This window comes from Trematomus bernacchii, unplaced genomic scaffold (genome assembly GCF_902827165.1).
Source record: "Trematomus bernacchii unplaced genomic scaffold, fTreBer1.1, whole genome shotgun sequence".
Taxonomy (NCBI): Eukaryota; Metazoa; Chordata; class Actinopteri; order Perciformes; family Nototheniidae; genus Trematomus; species Trematomus bernacchii.
Genome location: NW_022987608.1, coordinates 7,076,135 through 7,097,615, shown reverse-complemented (window position 1 = coordinate 7,097,615; position 21,481 = coordinate 7,076,135). Strand labels below are relative to the sequence as shown.

General features: G+C 41.8%; 1 protein-coding gene across 4 annotated transcripts in view; it reads right to left on the bottom strand.

The window, feature by feature from the left end:
* Nucleotides 1–21,481, bottom strand: part of scube1 (signal peptide, CUB domain, EGF-like 1) — a 74,986-nt gene that overhangs the window by 47,278 nt on the left and 6,227 nt on the right. For all 4 annotated transcript variants that reach the window (XM_034131445.1, XM_034131446.1, XM_034131447.1 and 1 more), the window contains exons 3-4: nucleotides 13,150–13,275; nucleotides 5,181–5,315 (exon numbers count right to left, since the gene is read on the bottom strand). In XM_034131445.1, coding sequence (XP_033987336.1) covers nucleotides 5,181–5,315; nucleotides 13,150–13,275 — 261 coding nt within the window. The remainder of the gene's footprint in view (nucleotides 1–5,180; nucleotides 5,316–13,149; nucleotides 13,276–21,481) is intronic.

The following is a 21,481-nucleotide window of genomic DNA, read 5'->3' as shown; positions in this document are numbered from 1 at the left end:
TACTTCTAACCTTGTGTTTTAGGTCAAAACTACTAGCTATAGGGCATTTAGACGTTGTTGTAAGGATAGTAATTTCAGCTTTAGGATGTGCTTCTACACACATTAGTGTTTCTTAAACAACAACAGGTGAGGATTTACTGTATATTACAGACATGCTGAGCTCTAAGTGTTTATGGTGTATGACAGGTGGATGGTTTCTGGCTTTTGATGATGTTTGTAATTGATGATGATAACAGCCAGGTTAGACAGAGCTCCCTGTACTTAAGAGTTCCCACATGCCCCCGGGCCGGCATTTAAAAGCTCCCTGTACCTCCAATTTCCTGCCTTGGTTTGTTTAAAGTGAGAATTCCTTCTCCGTGAAGAGTGCGGCGTGCCAGTCTGTGAGTTTTTGTGCATGAATGCGTGTCTGTGTGTGTGTGTGTGTGTGTGTGTGTGTGTGTGTGTGTGTGTGTGTGTGTGTGTGTGTGTGTGTGTGTGTGTGTGTGTGTGTGTGTGTGTGTGTGTGTGTGTGTGTGTGTGTGTGTGTGTGTGTGTGTGTGTGTGTGTGTGTGTGTGTGTGTGTGTGTGTGTGTGTGTGTGTGTGTGTCTGCTTCCTCTCCTTACACAACTCCAAATAAACGCATGCAGCTTCCATTGGTTCACTCCACTATGTTTGTCTCTGTGTTTATTTTTCTCTTCCCCCCCAATTCACAACTCCCCCATCCCATTCTCCCACAATCCATTGCTCTATTTGCCTCCCTCTCAACACATTGTACACTGTATAGTTTATTATTTCACAACATTGCTCTTTGTGTTTAGGCATACACAAGCAATATATAAAAAAATAATTCATGAAAACAGTATTCTGTAGTTGTACCTTTGTAATAATACAAAGAGTGTCTTAGTAAGAGACACGATTCCTGGTCAATTCTGTATATTTATAATGCCTCTAAAACGACTGTGTATCTGCTTACATTATGTTATAAACCATAATAAATATGAATAAATGCAAAATAAACGGTGCTTTGTGGAATCAATAAATAAAGGTTTACTTGGATACAAATGGGTAGGGGATGTTTCTTAAGCTGCTATCTCATTTGTTTTGACAATATATTTGGATTCTTGACATTTTACTGGAGGAGTTTGAAGGCATCACCTTGGATTTTTTTTAAATGTGAGTATTTTGTATTATTTTAATTTATGAAGAAAAAACCCCAGATTAATCAAAACAATTGTTATTTAAGTTATCCCGTTACATTGAGAAGCACGATAAATATGTAACTAATACTCCACTGCACTGAATTGATCCCTGCATGTTGGAGCAACATAGCATACCGCTAATTGTGATGCCTGCCATCACATACCGCCTTCTAGAGCTGCAGACGGGTCAGTTTCTTCACCCAGTATTGTGTTTACATGCACGGGCCATAAAGATGGTTTAAACTGTGGGGAAAACCTTGAACATGAGGCAATCTGAAAAATGCAGCTTCAAAATAAGCCAAAGTTACATTTTCTACACGTAATCCTAATACTGTGGGAAATATTTTATTTTGAAGTTACATTTTACACGTTTTTGAATAGTTTTCTTGTCAAAATCTTTCTTCCCCACAATCTACTATTAAGCATCTCCTAGTAAGCGTTTTCTTTTACATTCCCAGAGACTACTGCGACCAAAAATGATCTTGCAGTGCCAGGCAAGGCGTCCGCATGAGACCAAGTGTTTAAAATTCCCAACTTTCTGCCAATTCCAACTCTGCCAGGAACTTTGGTGTTGAGCTTGGAGGAGAATTTACAAGCGTATTGTTTTCACTCTGTTTTGGCGAGGATTACATTAACTACCATGAATAAATCAGACGTAAGGTACAGCCCCGGTTAACTTGGAGGCATCAGTTTGATATTTCATACTGCAACTATTCCAACTCTGCACTGCTGCTGCAAATCACACACACCTATGCTACGATTGTTGATGGCATAATCTCAGTCTTTTAAATACTTTGTCAAGGGCAGCAGGTAACGCAAAAATGTTCAGTGATGAGCCAGATAGCCATTTTAGAGATCCCCAAATGGTCCAAACAGGATGTGAGCTTCTCCACTCTACATGCATGTCAGCGTTGGGCCTGTTAGCCATACCTGACTCATGTGGTCACAGCCCTCCCACATCATGACAGATCAGGAACATTCACTGCGAGAGCTGTTTCCAAACTCGAGATCGGGAGTCAAGTTCTTGCCTGGATGCGCTTCAGACAGAGCTGTGAGGCACAACAGAGTGGAAACAAACCATAATGGAACAAACAATTGTTGCTAGGCTTTATTATCCTCCAGGCGAGTGTCAGGGAGAAAGAAATGAGCCGTGAGCTGACACTCACCACATGCAAAGCAACAATCTAACACAAACTGTCTCTCTCCTTCTCAAACGTACACACACAACAGCTGCGTTTGGGATCATTTTTATCTAATAGACTATAATTTGCGAAGCTGGTTGTAGCCTAGGAATCCCTTCTGTTGCACTTATGGTAAATATGGTACGTAAAGGTGAGATTAATAGCAGACGGTCTCTGGGGGTCAATAACAAGCAGACCTGCCAGGATACACATCATTGCATACAAGCCAATCAAAAGCTCTGTAGCTCTCCACAGGTTGTTGTTGGAGGTAAATGGAGGAATATAGGGGGGAGAGTGTGGGAGGGAAACTCCCTCTGGAGGGAACTATGGGATGTTAGCCTTTGCAGACCATTTACATGCACAAAAACCTATATAACACACTACAGGAAAGGGAAACCCCCAAAAAGCGTAATAGGGCCTATTTAAAATGCAAAAGAATGTTCTCTTGTTGTGTTCTTCACTTTTTTAAAGCCTTATATCTCATCACATAGGTTAATGTGTAAGATTAATATAGTACAGTATGTGAATATCTGTATCTTGTCAGATTGAGTTATCTGGTTTAAAGCCTTTCGAAGAAGAAATAAAGAGAGGGATTAAAAAGAGACAAGATGAAGAGAAGCGGGCCACGGTTGGGAAGATGGAAAAAAATCATGTGCGAGGAGATTCCTGTGGGACACCGGGATGCTGCTGCTATTCCTGTGCGGGATGAATGAGAGGAGACAAGTGTCTGATTGAGGATCTCTGTACGGGGTGGGGGCTGTGGTTGAAGGCTCAAGAAGCCTGCCAGAGTACCAGGAACACACCACAAGCATCTTCACTGCGTGCTGACCGTGAACATCCGTCTGACAGCAGCAGGAATTACACATATTGACACAGGAACTGCTTTGACATTGAAATTGATTCACTCAAATGTATGGCTTAGCAAGCCTTTTCTCAAAGCATAAGGAATATGAAATGTTTCAATGGGGAAAAACTATTGCATATTTAATTTGTGGTCTGATTCTTTTGTAAATACACAGTTAAAACTCTCAATGGCTGTCTCAGAAAGAGGCATTATGTTTTTTGGGGGCTTTCCCTTTCCTGTAGTGTGTTATATAGGTTGCATGTCAATGGTCTGCAAAGGCTCAAATCCCAATGTTCCCTCCAGAGGGAGTTTATTTCCCTAACACATAATGACATCACACTGTAACACTCCCGCTTGTATTGGCTTGCGCTCCAACACAATACGTGATAGGCTCAGGGGCGGGACATCTCTTAGCGGTTGACCAATCACAACAGAGCCGGCAAGCTAACCAATCAAAGCAGTCTGTGCTCTGGTTTCAGACAGAGGGTGAAAAGAGGTACTGCAGCACAGGCAGTATGAGAAATATAAAGAGCTTTTTGAACATTAAAGTAGTTAAACATGTCACAGTAGAGACACAAATACAAATATGAACCTGAACATGAGCATGATAGGGCCCCTTTAAGGGGAGGAGAAGAGAGGGGAAAAGGAGATATATTCACAAGCTGGTTTATGGGGTTTCCAGTGAGCAAACACACTTCTATTTCTGCATCTCTTCTACCTCTTTTTCTGAACGTCTCAACAGAGGATCCTCTAACATTCTGCCTCGTAACACGCCTTCACTCTGAGCACACTAACAGGGAGAAGAGGATAGAGAAGAGGTCACTCTGTAGCAGCCTCTTCCTGTATTTGATCCCTCTCTCCTCCCCCTCACTCTTCATCTCTCACCACATTCCTCCTGCGTCTCCTTTCTGTGCCATCGCAAGGATGACGGATGACTGTCCTCTCATCTGTCTTTGAACTTCCACGTCCACACTGTCCCCATTCACCACCGCATGGATGTGAGCATTGTGCTTAGAGAATGTGCGTGTGAGTGAAGAGGGAAGGAGACGACAACCCTGCCTCACCTCGGGATCACTCCTCCTTCAGCACCCCTCGCCGCGGCAGAATGAGCCCATAAATTAAACGTGACAGGCGTAATGGGTCAGGGATGCCAGGGTAGAGGGGGGTCAAATGATTTTTAAAAGAAGTACAATGCCACTGTGGGAGTGGAGAGCGACTGACCGAGCGAAACATATGATGTAAGGGCCGTCGAATCCCACGTCAACTTGTGATCCAGAGAGGAGGTTATGAGTCGGCAGCAAAGAGCAATGGCTTTATAATGTCACAAGGGATCAAACCATTTTATAGACACATGGATAGTATCTTGTTGAGTGGACTGATATTTTGCTAACCAAAAATGTGTTTTGTTTCCACTCCTAAAGACCAGTAGTACCTGTAACACAAAGAGCCTGAATTGATCACTGAATGGGCACAGGATCAGGGGCCCAAAGTGTCCCTGCTTTAAGTGCCTCTTCTTGTTGGAGAGTTACAGTAATAGGACACAGGCACAGCAGCTACAGAAAGACACAAACAACTACAAACGATGCAGCTACGAAAAATCGCGTAGTCTAAGTGTCTTGCTCATATACAGGAGGTGTGTGTGAGCCTTTTATCATATTCCCAATAAATCTGCATTAAATTGTCTTTTACATATCCAATCAAACACAGTGGGACAAACAACTCTTCCTTAACTACAGCATCCATCTGTTGATATCTTTTTAATGACTTAGCATAACATTACTCAAACTCAAGGTCACTCAGGTCCAGTTACCACAAAACATGTTAGACACTTTAAACCCTTTGCTTAGTAATAAAGTGAGCATGGAACATCAAGTAGCTTTACATAACCCTGAAATAAAGCTTCACATGTTCTCTCAAGTCTCCTGAGAGTGTAAGAGAACAGCTCTAACAGAACAGTGTGAGTGTTTCAGTCTTACCATCAGAGCGGTGGATGCAGGTATGCTGGTTGTCGCTGAGGAAGAAGCCATGTGTGCACTGACACTCGTAGCTCCCCATGGTGTTGAGACACACTTGCTGGCATCCACCGTTGTTGTCCGCACACTCGTCCACATCTGGTGGGATTGGACACAGAGAGAGAGAGAGAGAGGGTCAGCTATGGTAGAATAGCAGCCTATTAGGCGTCATAAACAAAACATGAGTCAATGAGAGTTTATGTGTCGGGAAATGTCCGATGAAAGGGATGACATACACACACACACACACACACACACACACACACAAGGACAGGGTTTCCTTACAGGCATCCAATCCTGGCATTAGGTGTTTACAGGGGTCTGACAACGTGAACATCTACAGTATGTGCACAAGAGTGTGTTTGCGGGGCCCCACTGACCGCTGAAAGGTCGGTACATTTCCAATGGGGCATTTTGATGGGGCTCAAGTGAACTGCAAACATGTAACACCCTCCACTGACTTTTACCCAGGGATCAAACAGGACTGCCCGTGTGTGTGTGTGTGTGTGTGTGTGTGTGTGTGTGTGTGTGTGTGTGTGTGTGTGTGTGTGTGTGTGTGTGTGTGTGTGTGTGTGTGTGTGTGTGTGTGTGTGTGTGTGTGTGTGTGTGTGTGTGTGTGTGTGTGTGTGTGTGTGTGTGTGTGTGTGTGTGTGTGTGTGTGTGTGTCCAAACCCAGTGCCTGACCATGATGACTTTCCTTTGTACTTAGTCTGAGTCTCTGAGGTTGACCAAGCAGACAGTTCAGACAGGTTACACAAACATAGACGTACTGCGAGGAAGGACCAAATGACATACAGAGAGACGAAAAGGAACACAGCTGATCTCAAATGTATACACAACGCGGCTTTGATAATTGATTGTGTTCGACCTCAGCCTTCATTAGCTTTTATATAATGATGACTATCAAGCCAGGACATAAGCAGAACTAGGGACACAGTTCCATTTAGCCTCACCGTTCTATAAGGGGTCATTTTGCTCAATTTGGGCAGTCTGTCCTGGAAGGCATTTATGGTGTTGAAATATGTTATATATACAAAATATTTGTTTTGAAGAATGGATAATAGAGCTGTATACATCGGAAACTTTCTCCCCACAAGATACAATGCTAGACGCAGCTGCCGAAAGACGCAGCTATATCAGAAAGGATTGGGATAGGGTGTCTCAACATCTATCCTGGGCCGATGTGTCTCTTTAAGTTAGTGTTATAAAGCAGCGAGGAACAGTCAGTCCTAATGGTGAGGCTGCAAAGGCTTCAAAACATGTTAACACCTACTCGCCATTGAAAACCAAGCCATTAAGGGCAAGGAGCTGCAGGCAGAGCTCCTCACTATTAAATCAATCAAGGATCTTTTGAATTCCTCTTTCCACATAAGCACCTGTCTACAAGGCCTTTTAGTCCACTCTTTTGGAAAGCTATTTGTGACATTGCAGTTTTTAATAACGCGGCCTACAGTTCATGTATATACATTTATAGATGTAAGATTCTATTGGCACCAGGTACATAAGATTTGCATTTAGAGTAACTGCTCACTTCCTTGCTCCTTATGTTTGAAATAAATGTGGCCTTAATTGTGCCTGATTGGTATGACATCAACAAGTTGTTAACATGAAACAACTACAATGTGGTGCGTAGATGTTTTCAGAACAAAAACTAAAATGTTTTCTGATCTGAAATCACTTTCAGCTGAACATCATTAGCTGGTGCATTCTAATACTTTGTTTTTCAAGCCGATGAATTATGTCTCGACAAAATCTATTTAGCCAAAGAAAAAAAAACAAGTGTTGAAATATAGAACGATAACTTGTTTTTAACTGTTAATGGTGATGACACCAGTACAAAAGTTACACCCACATAGCATGATGAACGGAGCACTCCGTGTTCCAAGAGGGGTTTGGGGGGGTTGCTGACAGACCACTAGACTATGGTGGGCCGCCACAGTCTGCGTAATTAATGGGAGTCACTGCTGTATCTACCTTCTCAGCTCCTGACGCTGTGGGATTTCTACTTGAAACTCATTTCTTGTACTTGAAGAAGGTTGTGCTGGGCTTGTTAAACCCCTAGGGAGCGGAGGGAACCTTAAACAGTGTAGACCGTATTGAGAGATGAGGAATATTCCACTATCATGTTATCCATTTGGGGGTTTTGTTCTTATAGATCATTACATATTATAGATAACTACATTTTCATTCTATCCTGGATTATTACACCCATAAACTTCCTGTGGGAATATCTCACCGTATTAGTGCCGTAAAACTTGATGTGTCCTCGCTGAACTCTGAGCTTTGTTTTCATTTCCCTTCCTAACACAGTTTTAAGCTAATCTCATGGTTTAACAGATGTCATTAATATGACTGATGCATTTCTTTTTCAGGCCGGAGGGATAGAGACAGAGAGAAAATGTAGCCATCTCCAAGTCTAATTGATCTCTTCCAACATTTTTGCATAAACACAGGCCACGGGCCATTTTTGCAAGTTTCAACGCGAGCCCCTCTGTTTTGTTTGATTGTGCTTGTGTAAACTTGCGTAAAGTTTTGTTTAGACACAACGAGGATGTGCTTGACACATCGAGAGGGAGGGGGGGACATATTGAGGCTGGAGGGTGGTGGAAATAAGAAGGGAATAAGAGAAAAAGGGGTGAAAAGTGATGGTAGAGAGGCTCGAGGGGAAACAAAAACTTTTAAGTAAATATGCAAACAATTCAAATAAGACATTTCAAATTGATTTCGGGAAATGTTGATAACGAGAATGTTTTGGGGGGAAAACCACAAGTAGGAAGTAAAATAAAACGAAGGGTGTCAAACATCAATGTCTCTCTCTTGTGTTCCTCACCTGACCCTGTTGTTGCACAATTTTGAACAACACTATTTTAAACTATGTTATGATAGGGACATATTTCAATCCTCAGGCCTTACTTTACTTAAAGATATGGATCAATAAATGGAAAAATAAAGCACTTTATGAACATTAACGCATGTAAACATGTCAAAGTAGAGGCACAAAATACCTGAAAATGAGCGTCGTAACTTTAACGTTCAGTATGACATAGGAAATACTACAGAAAGAAAAATGTGCTTCAGTGTTCATATGGAACAGGGATTTGCAAACAGCCTTGTCATGTCATAACTATCCTGTCATTTGTCGAACTTTTCAACCCTTCATTTTTAAAACATATCAAGTGGTTTGATGGATTGGATATTTCCATGTGTGCTTTTTAAACTTTGCCTCAGTTGATCTGCCCCCTCACTTCTCGTCTCCCTCCTCCTGTCTGTTACATGTCGGACTTCTCAGTGACACGCTGCGGTCGCTGGCTCCCTGCTGTGCAGCCACCTCTCAGATCTCGCCGAGGACGGGTCGGAAGGAAAATAAACGCACGTCAGCGCGCCAGACATTCACAGAGGGCACCAAACGATCAACACATTGAGCCCAGCTGTGTCCATGGCAAAACAAAATAAATAAAGTCAAAATCAAAAGGAAGAAAGGAACCTAACGGGAATCACTCTTTAATCAGAGTACAATTATGCAATCTTAAATCAATTAGTGCCTTAACTTGTTGACACAGTGCATCTGGGACATGATGAAGTGACTTCCTGCCGGCTCACACAAAATGATTTTCTTCAACACATTTTCTAAAGTGTAGTTTGTCATCCGAGGCTCATTCAGCACCACCACAAGGTTCTGAGGTTTCGGAATATCATGCTTTGGGTCTATTAAAAGCCACAAGGTCTTTTATTGTGTTCCACAAGGAGGCCCAGAGCGTGCGAGATAAATTGAGTGTGAACTTTGACAGAGAAACAAACAAGAAGGACAGAGATGTTTCAAATTGAGCTGTTGCGCTATCTGACTGTGCATTTTACTCCAAGTACATTTAAGACCGCCAACGTGTAGTGTTAACTTACGACAATGCTCCTTCCTGTCCATCTATAACTTCGATGTTTATCCTACCGTTTACTCTCCTATGTATTCTTATTATCCCTGTGTGAACTCTCATCTATTCCGTCTTGTCTTTCGCTCCTATTCTGTTGCTGCTTTAACACCTGGGGATTAGCCCAAAGATTAGAACACATGTCTTCGGACAATATATTACCAGCTATAATTAATGAGGCAAAAAGCAAAAGGTTTTCAAATGTGTTCCGTTACGACATATGTTCATCTAAGTGTGACAATATAAAACTAAGGGAACCTGATTACTTATGGATTACTTCAATATCCAGTGCAACGCTGATAAATAGAGAAATAAATATCAATAGGATGTCTTTGATTTAAGTGTAATATGTCAGAACAATGTAACTTTAGCAAAGAAGAGGCCCTCTTATGCTATACGTGACTTTTTTTTATATAACTGTAAGGAATACAGTTTCATATAAAAATGTATTCCGTTACTCCCAAGCCTGTGTTTTGACAGATCGTCATACGAGACACTTTCTGTCTGTGGATGTATGCACAAGACTGACAGCATTAATTGAGTGTCTGAATGTATAAATGACAGAGTGTGATGGTGAGCCCTCATTCATACAGTAAATCTCCTGCTGAATGAGACACTTGAGAGTGAGACACTGTTGACGGGCAGCGTGAGGGTTGGAGCTTCTCTTAAACTGACAATAGGTCCCTCCAGTTGTGTTGATATGGTAACCATGCATCACAGGGCCCTATTTACCTCTATGGTTAGTGATGACAGCAGACAAAAAGCATCAGAGAGCATGGTGACAATATGGTATCCATGAGTCAATACCATAGACTGTATATATAAATACACAGGAACGCATTACCCAATCGGCACTGCCGTATATCTTCTGGACTAAATATAGATCTATATAAAAATAGATTCTACACAACATTCATCATACTTGTTAAATAACATCAACTTCTGGATGTTGCCTTTTCTCTTCCAGCAATGCTATTATATGTATTTTATTTAATGTGATCTGAAAAGGCAAGTCAAAATGGACCTGAAAAACAGTGTACAGAGTAGGCCACAAAATACTGACTTCCATGAAAACTGTGTCATCTCAACACCTTTACTTACAACAGGCGGGTTTTGTCTGTTTTTGAAACATTGACTTCAGTAAGCAACTTAGAACATGGATCACAGTCCCTGTAACATCCTGCATGCATATGTTTGCAATTAAAGTATTGACTGTTTTCACATTTGCATGTTAACAATTTATTAAAATTCACAGTGCTTTTGAGAACTGATACAGTTTGAAGATTATGGATCATTTTAACTTTATTTGTTTTAGAGCAAACAACGTTTACAATTCCAGAAGACTAATATCTTATCAGATGCATTAAGAGTGTCTTTTTATCATTCCCATAAACACGCTGAACAGTCAGCCTGTACCTCTGCTACTGTCATCTGATGATGGTTAAACGTCCAGTAAAAACAGTAAGCAAACCATCTGACAAATAGATTTAAAAAGTAAAGGGGGACAAGAAGAAAAAGGAAAGGACACAAGAACAATTTGAGTAATTAGATGAAAGCTAGTAAGGTCAGCAGACAGACAGAAGAGTATAACAGAGCAGAGGAAGAAACGGAGAGAGAAGGACAGAGAGAAGAAAACATATGAAGAGAGGTTGATGGAAAACAAGAATGGAATAGAACGAAAGAAAAAAGTTCATAAGGTGGGATGGAAGGAAAGGACAAAGGGAGGGATGTAGTAACAAGAACAAAGTGAGATGAAGAAAGAAAAGAGGAATACAAGAGTAAAGCAATGGGGGATAACGAATTCATTAAAGGGTAAAAGAATAAAAGCGAAAACAGAGAATAGCTAAAAAGGCAAAAAAGTGAAAAAAGACAGTAAACCTTAAGAATAATGAGGAGATATGGAACCGTGACAAATGAAGGGATAAACAACACGAAATTGGAGTCAAATAAAGAAACAATGGAAAAAGTCAAGGACCGGCTTTGATTGGGAACACACATATTTTGCTGCCTATTTTGAACTCACTGAACCGGTTTTTAATTAGCAGAGGTTAATCAAGGCTGCACTCAGCGAACATCCAATAAAGCGAGCCTCCGTGCTCAAATCAGACGCGGGCCGGCTTCCTGTTGCCGGGCCATAAAGAGCAGGTGACGACAGTTCTCACACGACTCGTTTGGTCTGCGTTGTTTGAGTTAGCGGAACAAACACGTGTGGTGAAATGCCACTAACCTCACAGCCCTTCTCTTCAATTACCCACAACACATAGAACGCTAACCAATGAGCTATCGGCTGTAGACAGGGCCTTTTCACAGACAAACACGCAGGAAATTAACACCACGTAACGCTGTCAGACCCAATTTCAAAGACTGTAAAGACCGCTCTCATTTTTATAGTCGTTTACTTTCCATCGTGTTTGTATGTGTGATCAGATTTTCACATCAGCCTCATTGTGTTAGATTCTTGATACTCTGGCCAAAGCTCTTCAGTTCCTTTCATGACCACTAGATGCTGCCTTTAAATACAATTATTATTTTCTTGATGGGAATTAAACATTTCAATATAATAAGAAAGATATCAAGGCCTTTCTGATACAAAATACATGTCTAGGGCTCATTTGAATTCATTTTAAAGCAAATTTGATGCTCTAGCATGGGTGGACGTTTTCCGGAGTTTCCTTCCTGGGGTTACATCCCTCCATCTTGGCACAGCAAGAAGACAGCTCAGACAAACACAAGAAGAAGTTTGAGCTAAAACACTCTTAGGAACAGCTTTGGAAGATGCCGACTTGATTTGCCCAACCAACTACTGAAGCCATATATTGACATTAAATCAACTTTTTTTAATTACTTTCATTAGAAGCATGTTAGGATGTTATCTGTTATTGGCTATGAACAGGAGGACTGACTATTGTTATAGGACAGACTTGAAAATGTAACAAACCTTTAATACTATATTTGTTTAAATTATACTCATCCAATAGAAATCACAGAGTTGGAAGGATCACATATTAAAAGGGTTTTTATTGACCATTTCTGGCCCTTGTTGGTGCATGGAGGAACATTTGAACTCTGATGACGGAGCGTCTTAAACTCTGCTTTATATCAGCTGTCTGAAAGTCATCCCTGTGAGGGGAATCCACAACTCAGCAGCTACTCTGCACGGCTGACTGCTGCTTTTAGCGCTCAATCTCTCACTTAGTCTCTCCAAAGGCTCAAAGAATGAGCTACAGCACTTAGAAATGCCAAAACACATCCCACCAAAGACACATCCAAAACAACATGTTCCTGGTTTTATTTTGCTCTCGTCAGTCAGCAGTGGAGGACTGAAGGGATGAAATGTGTTGGAGCACATCCGTGCAGAACTACGTGTTGCACGGAACAGAAAAAACATTACTCTGACTGACACTAAGTCAATAACGCAGCACTGAGGCTAAATGGGCTGGTAATAAAGCACAGCCAGGTATCCTTGAAGAAGAACTCTTTAACCCCGACCGTCCCTCCCAACAGTGAGGAGAAACAAGCAAAAGAAACACAGATAATGGAAACCCTCCAAACGATGACAGAGGGACTGTACGGGGAGAGGCATGCTGAGCCAGGCAGGCTCTCACACACACACACACACACACACACACACACACACACACACACACACACACACACACACACACACACACACACACACACACACACACACACACACACACACACACACACACACACACACACACACACACACACACACACACACACACACACACACACACACACACACACACACACACACAATACTTAATTTCAATCGAGCATCAATATATCTAGATACAAACCCCATGTCATATTTAGGCCAATAGAAAATCAAAGGGGTTGCTATTTGCAGACATCATGAAAACGACGAGACCTTTAGGGGGGTCTAATTTGAACCAATGTGATGTCTTACAACATGACATGACAACTCTTTCACCAACTCTGTGAACACACACATACAGGAGGGGTGTTTCTGGGACTGCTCTTACCCTGACAGTTGTGTCCGTCGTGGGCCAGCATGAACCCATCGTAGCAGGTGCACCTGTAGTTGCCAGGTATGTTGATGCATTCATGGACGCAGCCTCCGTTGTAGTCGTTCTCACACTCGTCCATGTCTGAAAGAGAAAGGTGGATGTGTCAACTTTTTTTGAAAGACCGATTACATTTTTTGAATATTGTACCTTCACAGTGAGGTTGTCATTCCATACAAATTGTAAAATTGCAATTGATTTGGTTGTGATTTCTTTTTTCAATGTTGAATTTTCCTCTTGTCAATTACTGGCAACGCATTTTTTTGAGGAATTTCGAGCCGTAAAGGGTACATTTTTGGTTTTAAGAGAAGGCAAATATATGGTAAAGAAAATTCCCTAGAAAAAAACGTCAGTTCAAATCTTAATGAAAATGACCGATGTCACAAAGAAATGTAAAGGGTAATTAAAAGTGTGTTTTTATTTGCATTGAGTCATCAGTTTTAAATAGTTTTTCAATGCCGACGAGGATGGTGATGACATTGATGGTGCATCACTTTTATGTTTTGATTTGAATGAATTTGTTACCCTAGCAGCATTTCAGTGCAGTAATGTGGCACACTCAGGAAGGGGTAAAGGCAGTTGGTTCTTAAAGCGAGGCAGGAGAGGGAAGTGTCAGCCGGTGTTTATTCGTCTGGGGATGCACCCACCCAACCTCCACGCTGAGCCAGCGGAGGCTTTCACAGGAGGGGCTCACAAGTGGTTGCCATGCGGAGCCACTTAAACAAACATTCCTCCCCCTCCGTGTGAACAGCAGGAGATCCGGCAGGCAGCGAGGAAGACCCTGGCCCACATCCTCCTCCTCCTTCCCCCCCCCCCCCCCCCCTCCCTTCTGAAGATGACACAGTGCAGGTATCTGCCCGCGCTCCACGATTCAGACGCTATGCTGGATCCGTCCAACTTGTTCTCTTCCTCGTGCCAAAAAGGATCTCAGATTGATGAAAACAAAGTCGCTCTTGGCTTTTAACTCGTCCCCCTTGCTCATAGTCCCATCCTTTACTCTCTTCCTGTCCCCCAACCTCTCTCTCTTTCTACTTCACACCATGGCTGTTGCCTGTCAACATTCCATTACTTCTTGTTTGAATGCCTGCTCGCCTCAGTTTGACTGTCTGTCCACCTGTCCTTCACTGTGTCCAATAATCTGACAGCTGATATCAATGAAGATATATTGAGAATGGAGTCACAGACTGCTCTAAATGTCCCATTACAGGTGTGATAACAGAAAGGGTTATATATTTGATATGGTAAGTCACAAACATGACTCTTCAGCTTCTGGATGTAGACATAACCAACAGCTTGACACTGATGTATTATTTCGTGATAGTGGTGGTCTAATGGATAGTGAGGTGGGCCGAAGATCGGAAGGTTGTGAGTTCAAATCCCGCCAGGAGCACCACCACTAGTGTGCCCTTGAGTAAGGCACTTAGCCTTCAGTTACTCCAGGGAGAATGTAATTGTAAGTCGCTTTGGATAAAAGCGTCAGTGAAATGTAATGTCATTTCTAGATTTGACTTTAACTATTGTGTCCATTATTTGTATTTCTCCTTGCACTGGATTTATTTAGTAAGTATATTGTTTTGTTGCATTTTTGGATTGGATTTTTATTGGCAAAACTACATTTTAGCTGTTGTGCATATGACAATAAAGCCTTTGGATCTTGAGCATATACAAAAACTCAACAATAACACAGAAAACAACACACGTCTGCATAGTGACTAATACCACAAGTGCAGGCATGAGAATGCACAAATGAAGACTCTCACACAATGCAAACGCACAAACAACAAACAACAGGATTGTTTATCACACTTATCACAGAGACCTTCTACCCACAAAACACTTCCATTCAGATGGATAACATCGTGATTTGGGTTTAAGAATGAACGCTTTGAAAATACCATAATCAGGCGACATAAACATGAGAAGAGCTTCATCTAAGAGGTTTCACTTAAAAAAAAATCAATGCCACATTCTGTACCATGAAGCGCCACAGACATGTTTACCAGAAGCCAATTACACAGCCCAACACACATCAGCGCATTGTAATACCGTCTGTTTGATCTCTGACGAAAGATCCCAGTCTCTGTACTTGTCCAGCATGATTGGGGTTTACTAGCTGAATTGAGCTGCATGTGTGTCAGAACAACAGGAATTGATCTTACCGGTAAGGAGAACCAAAGAAAAACAATCACAGGGGGATTAAGTGCCGGAGCCTTGTGTATACAAACTCCTCACGGATATCACTGGCTCATCCTAAAAGGCATTTGCAACCAATTAGGCCGAGCTGGAATGGGTGAGTGTTTGGGGAAAGGTTTGTTTGGACACTTTGCTGTGCTGCCAGCTCAGATGGCCCGGTTCTGCACGATGTAACAGCTCTGCTTTTCATCTGTCAGAGATGAAGGGGAGAAGGTAAAGACGAGAACTAGAGGGGAGGGGGGAGGGGGGGGGACTCACCACTGAGGGTGAATGAAAAGCAGCAGGTGATTAATTGGTGCCTGAATCAAACAGGCAGACTGAGACTACATTCACAATAAGCTGGGTTCAGTTGACACACATCTTCTTCTCTCCGTTTGGACATCCTTTTGAGTTGTTTTTTTGTTGCCAAAAAGAACATTTAAAAAAATCGTCTCCAGAGTGGATAAAAGTTACGTAATTCAAATTTAATTTTTTTTGCTCAAGAGAATTGGAGAAAGAGTTTACAATAACACACCTGAAAACACTGCCATGAGATCTAAAGACTAAATCATGTTTACAGATTTGAATTGACTTGATTAATATGATGTGTGATTGTTTGTATCGCACCAAATAAACAAAATAAATGTTATTGTCTCACTTCTTTGAATTGCTTCCAATGAAACACCATCTTTCGGTTGGAAAAGGTTACTTTACGCGTCTAACCCTGATGATATCAGACATGGCGAAGCTCCATATGCAGATACAGAAAAGACAATATAACTGTTTTCACAGGTTGAGAAGAACTTAGAACAATTATAACTTAACTGACATTTATTGTATGTATAATATTGGGTTTAAGGTTTCAAGTTTAGATTGACAAATATGTCCTGATTCAATATATCTGATAATCAAAACTGAATCAGCAGTAACTGAAAATCAAATGCTTGCAAAGATTTCACAACTAAAATTAAAAGCAGAGCCTTCGTGTTTTGGCATTATAGCATCAGTTGTCTAAATAGTGGAACAACACAATACAGAGTGTGATTAGTCTCTGTACTCCATTCAGGGTTCAAATACAGTGACATACAATCGTGTTCTGTCTTAAGGCCAGGTTATGCAAAGAAAATAATTGCTTAACCAGATCTGAATGCAGAAGTGTTTATAGCTGTTTTTAATGTTTACACATGCAAACTAACATTTAGAAGGGCAAACAGCACACAACGTATGACAATCATTTCCTCAAAGATTCTGAGCTTTACTTGTGTCCAACAATCACTGATAATGTTAGTAAAGCTTTAATTCTAGGGTTCCTGCTTGTCGTTTAAAAATCAAGAAAGATAAACTGGTTAGAGAGAAGGTTTGAAGCATGCGTTTGTGTATGTGTGACGGAGAGATTAGAGGTTGGTGGAAGGAGGAGGAAGGTGCCTCGTAGGGACTAAGTTGGCCCCAAACGGTGCCACTTCCTGCCCCTGAGCTGTTGTTGACATCTGACAGCGGTGCCCCGAAAGCTTCAACTGCTTCCGCTCTCATACGCACGTTTTCTAATTGCCAGGGAAGCGTTTATGCTCCACGTCTCATCGAGTGAATTAGGCGCCTTCACTGACAAGCACACGCCTCCTAACTGGACAGATGGAAGGAAGGGAGAAAGGGAGAGGAGGGGATACTGCTAACAACTCATGCAGGGTGTATGCCTTCAGGTCTCAATGCCATAAGATGACTATTAACACATATTTATGATTTATTTTATCAAAAAGGTGTAAAATGCTATGGCAGTTTCCCATGCACGAAAGCAATCTACACATTTTCTGGATAAAACAGTTACCAGTTAATTTATTGCCATACTTTATGTTCTGGTTGAAGGAGGGGGGGGGGGGGGGGGGGGGGGGTCTTGTTTTTAACATGTTCGCAACAATTATGTGTCAGCATGCACATTCCTGCACAATTTACTGTAATGGCATCAAATTAGTTTCCAGTAAATGGTGTGAATCGTCTGCACTTTGATGAGCAAAGATGGGCATGGATAAATCAACAGTAAACAAGCATCAAAGCAGTGGGGTTAGGGGGTGGGGGGCGATATGTGCAATTTGTAAAAAGTACAAAAAACGTTTGCAAAGTCATGCAACTATGTTGGAGATCTCTGCTGAATGAAGTGGACAGCAGAAGAAGCTGAGGCCTTTTGGGTAGAATCGTGCAGGTTATCCAGGTGTCTGTACATTGTATTATTCTAAAATGTTAATTCATTTGCGTTCAATGTAACAATTCAAAAAAGATTCAAAATCATAAGATGAAATTAAAATGGTCAGTGCCGTTCCCAGTTGATTAATGTAATAAAACATGTGCAACGTACCACAGTGGTTTGTCTGCGGATTGACAGCCTTATTAAAAAATGTCGATGAAAGAGGAGAGAATATAGGTCGCTAACTTGGTCTCTTAATGTAGAAAATGTGTTTTTAAATGCACTTGTGTGTCAAAATAAACGTTTTTATGAGGTCAGATTGCATGGCAAAAAATGGGAATAATTTTTAAATATTTTAAAACTATTTTTGTTCGTCACAGAAATGAAGAAGAATCCACAGTAGCAACCAAGTCAAGTCACTTATTAAGAGTGTGAATTTGTCATGATATAAAGAAACGGTCCAACATACACTACATATCTCAGCTGTGGAGTGAAAGTCAGTACCAAGTCCAAGTGAGCTTTTACTGAGTGACATTTCCAACCAGCAATGCCAGACATCATCCGTCAAACACTGACAAGGAAGCGGCTTTGAGATGCTGGCATGAGGTCACTGTATCTATATATAAAGCCTGAGCCTGAATGAATCTGACTTGCTCCCCTGAGTCTTGCATGGAGGAAGTAGACGGAGAGACAGGAGAGGAAGAGGGAGGTGCACGGAGGAAATGTGTGTGTCTGTAGGTAGCCAGTGAAAAGAGCGTCTCACTGATGACGGAGGTACAGACGCCAGGCAGACAATGGCCTAGTAATTGTCTGCAACCTGTAACGTCTCCCTCGCCATCCTTTCCTCCCATGAGATGCCTTTTCTCCTCCTCCTCCTCCTCCTCTCCGTCTCGGTAAAGCAGGTCATGTCTTCATTACTGTGGCGCAGGGTAAGGGGGGAGCTGCTGGTACAATACAGTCTCAATCAGACACGGCATCTGTCAGGTTCTGATGTTACAAGCAAAGAAACGGTCCAAAAAGAGAATTAATGGTGCACATGTTGCATGAGCCACACCTAGTCTGATTAAAAACCAAGGACTGGTCATCCAGAGAAGTCCAGAGTGATGCTCTGAGTGCACTTCACGGAAGAATAAAGCCTGAATCAAAATGATTTGTAGTTCTGTCTTTGCGTTTCTGTCCAGCTCAGCTTATGATGGAACTCAGAACTCCAGGTCTTTCTTGTCTCTTTTATTTTCTCTTGTCTGCAAAGTTGTTTAGGGAGCAGCTTCAGGTACTGTATGTGCAACATTTTTTCCTCAATTCCCATTTACTTTGTATGCAATTCATCTAAAATGTGTTTTGAATGATGTCCAAATATACAGTAAAATCCCAGTTTCATGTAAAAAGTGTTCTCCTACTAAACTCTAGTATCAACTACTAATCAGCTACAGTTGTGGTAGAATCACACTGTCTATGTTTGGCCTGTTATATAGTTAAAAGAAACACAAAAAATAAACTAATCAGCCAAGAGAAAAACTATTTACAGCCAGAACCTGTGTTTAAGAACAGCTTTAAAGTGTTTGAAGTGACATTTCCCTCTACCTACAGTACTTCATACTTAATTAGTTGCTCTGGTATGGAGATACAGCTTTGGAATCCAACTGAGACAAAAGTACACACTCAAAGGTGTTTGTGTGTGTAAGAATAGAGATGGCTGTACACTCGATGAAAGAGAGGAGAAGAGACTATTCAGCGCGATTGGCAGCACTGATGAAAACCAATCAATTAGCCTGTAAGAGGCAAATGCTAAGTAAACACAGGCTTTGACAGCTCTGTATAGCAACCAGCCATATAACTCATCCCTCAGGACCAATGCACTCTGTTGAAAACCTCAAAAACTAATCCAACAACACAATTCATGAGAAATAAGACAAAATAAAAAGGGAAAACGATGAAATAAAAATAGATAATTGTGTTTCTGCAGCAGGAATGCCATGCCTTATCCTTTATTTGCTCAGAGACTTTTACTAAACTGATCTTTGAAAACACAGTTCTCTGTTCAGAGATCCATCTTTGAAGAAAACAAGTGCTCACAACACTCTACAAACGGTTATGGTTTTGCTAGATCTCACTAGAAACAGGGAGACAACTCTGGCACTATCCTTCACACAAAAACACACACACACAGTAAAGCAGGCTTGACTGATACACAGCTCCTCCCACATACTCTTCATTTGACAGCCCAGGGATAAAAGTTCAAATTTTTCCATAACGAGCCGGCAGTATCAGCTCGTGGAAAAGTCTACAGAAAGGGCAGCGTTCATAAACGGCAGATCCGATTTCAGTGGCAAGAAGCATTCAAAGAAACACATTCACTTGAGAAAATGACGCCTCTGGGGACACAGTCCTGATAGGAGCACCCATCAAACCCATGGTGGAACAAACCGTTGTGGTTGAAACCCACTGTAGTTGGGATGTTGATCCCGCTGAGTCCTGCAGGACTACTGGACAGCCGGCTCCTGGCAGAACAAAGCGGCCTGCAAGCTGCTAATTTGTAGTGCCGACGTGTAGCAGAGGCTGAGAGCACAGGTCGTCTCCCTTGGTCACCGGGTCTCGAATCCGAGCCGTTACAAAAGCACATGAGCGAGCCAGAGTTTTGTCAATGTGGAGCCACACAGGCCACATCCCTCCAGAACCTCCAAAGTGCACGCTAATAATGTGGTCATCAACACGATCCATGTCCTTGTGGCTTTCTCCAGAAAACCGACAGTAAAAAAATGATGTCTGTACATTTGAAGGACTCCATATTTACCAAGTCACAAGATGACAGTTGATATTTTGACCACAAAATGCTTTACAATTTTGGCAAATGTACATCTGTTTTTTGGCTTAACCCAGCACATTTAGCTTTCGTTTTGTAAGTGAAGAGTCAAACAACTTCACATTGCTGCTTTCTTTGGCATCTTCTATAGTGATCGGCTCTCATTGCTGTGCTGGTCCTGCAATGTTCTTCCCAGAGACCAAACAAACTGCAAACAAAGCTGCATCACTTACTCTGGGAAATATCTAAGAAAATGCTGTTTTAATTAGGAAAGTAAGAACTGGACATGATCCCAATCAGTCCCTGAGCCTGTTCTTTTAATATCGAGTGTTTGCCTTTGTAGATGGATACAGCAGTTGTCTCACTTATTTCAATTAGACCGCTGTATGGTGCCCCAATAACTTTCCAGAACTATAATACCTTGCAATACAACATTAAAAACACTGTGTATTGTTTTGACATCTGAAAAGCCTCATTCAATTCTTGCAAAAAGGAAACCCAGACAAATCTAAGGGCTGTGAATCGACAAGCTGTTATGATACATACATAAAAGAACAAGGCAGCAGTTGCCGACCACTTTCACATCACTCTAGCTCATCACTTTATTTAGCTTCATTCCAAATAGCCATGTAGATGCAAAGATATCCGAGTATTGAAAGAATCAGATGAGATTAAGATGAAGAATTTGAAAAAAGCCTCTGTGTTCAGACAGTCAGAGGGGGCCAGGGATTGAACCATTAACTAGAGGCACTTCGTTTTTTATTGTTACCGATTAGTATTAGTACTTTTTGTACTTTTGAGACAGGATCACAAGGGGCAGCCTTAGGAGGATAGTGTCCACTTTAGGGAACTCAAAATTGCATCTTGGCTCTTTGCAGATGATATGATTCGGTTGGGTTTAACAGACCATGACCTTTAGGGCGGGGGAGCCTCGCTGCGGGGCAACTGTGGACCTCTGTCGCCTGTCAGCGCAACTTACATGATGCCGTTTAAAAAGATTAAGGGCGGTGCCGGCCGTCAGCGAACCGAGCCGGTCGTCAACGGCCCGCTGACGACCGGCCGTTCTGTGATTCTCCAGAACACACAGATGGCCAGTCCACCGCTGTATTCCACCGGGTCGCCCCGGCGCAATGGAATAACCC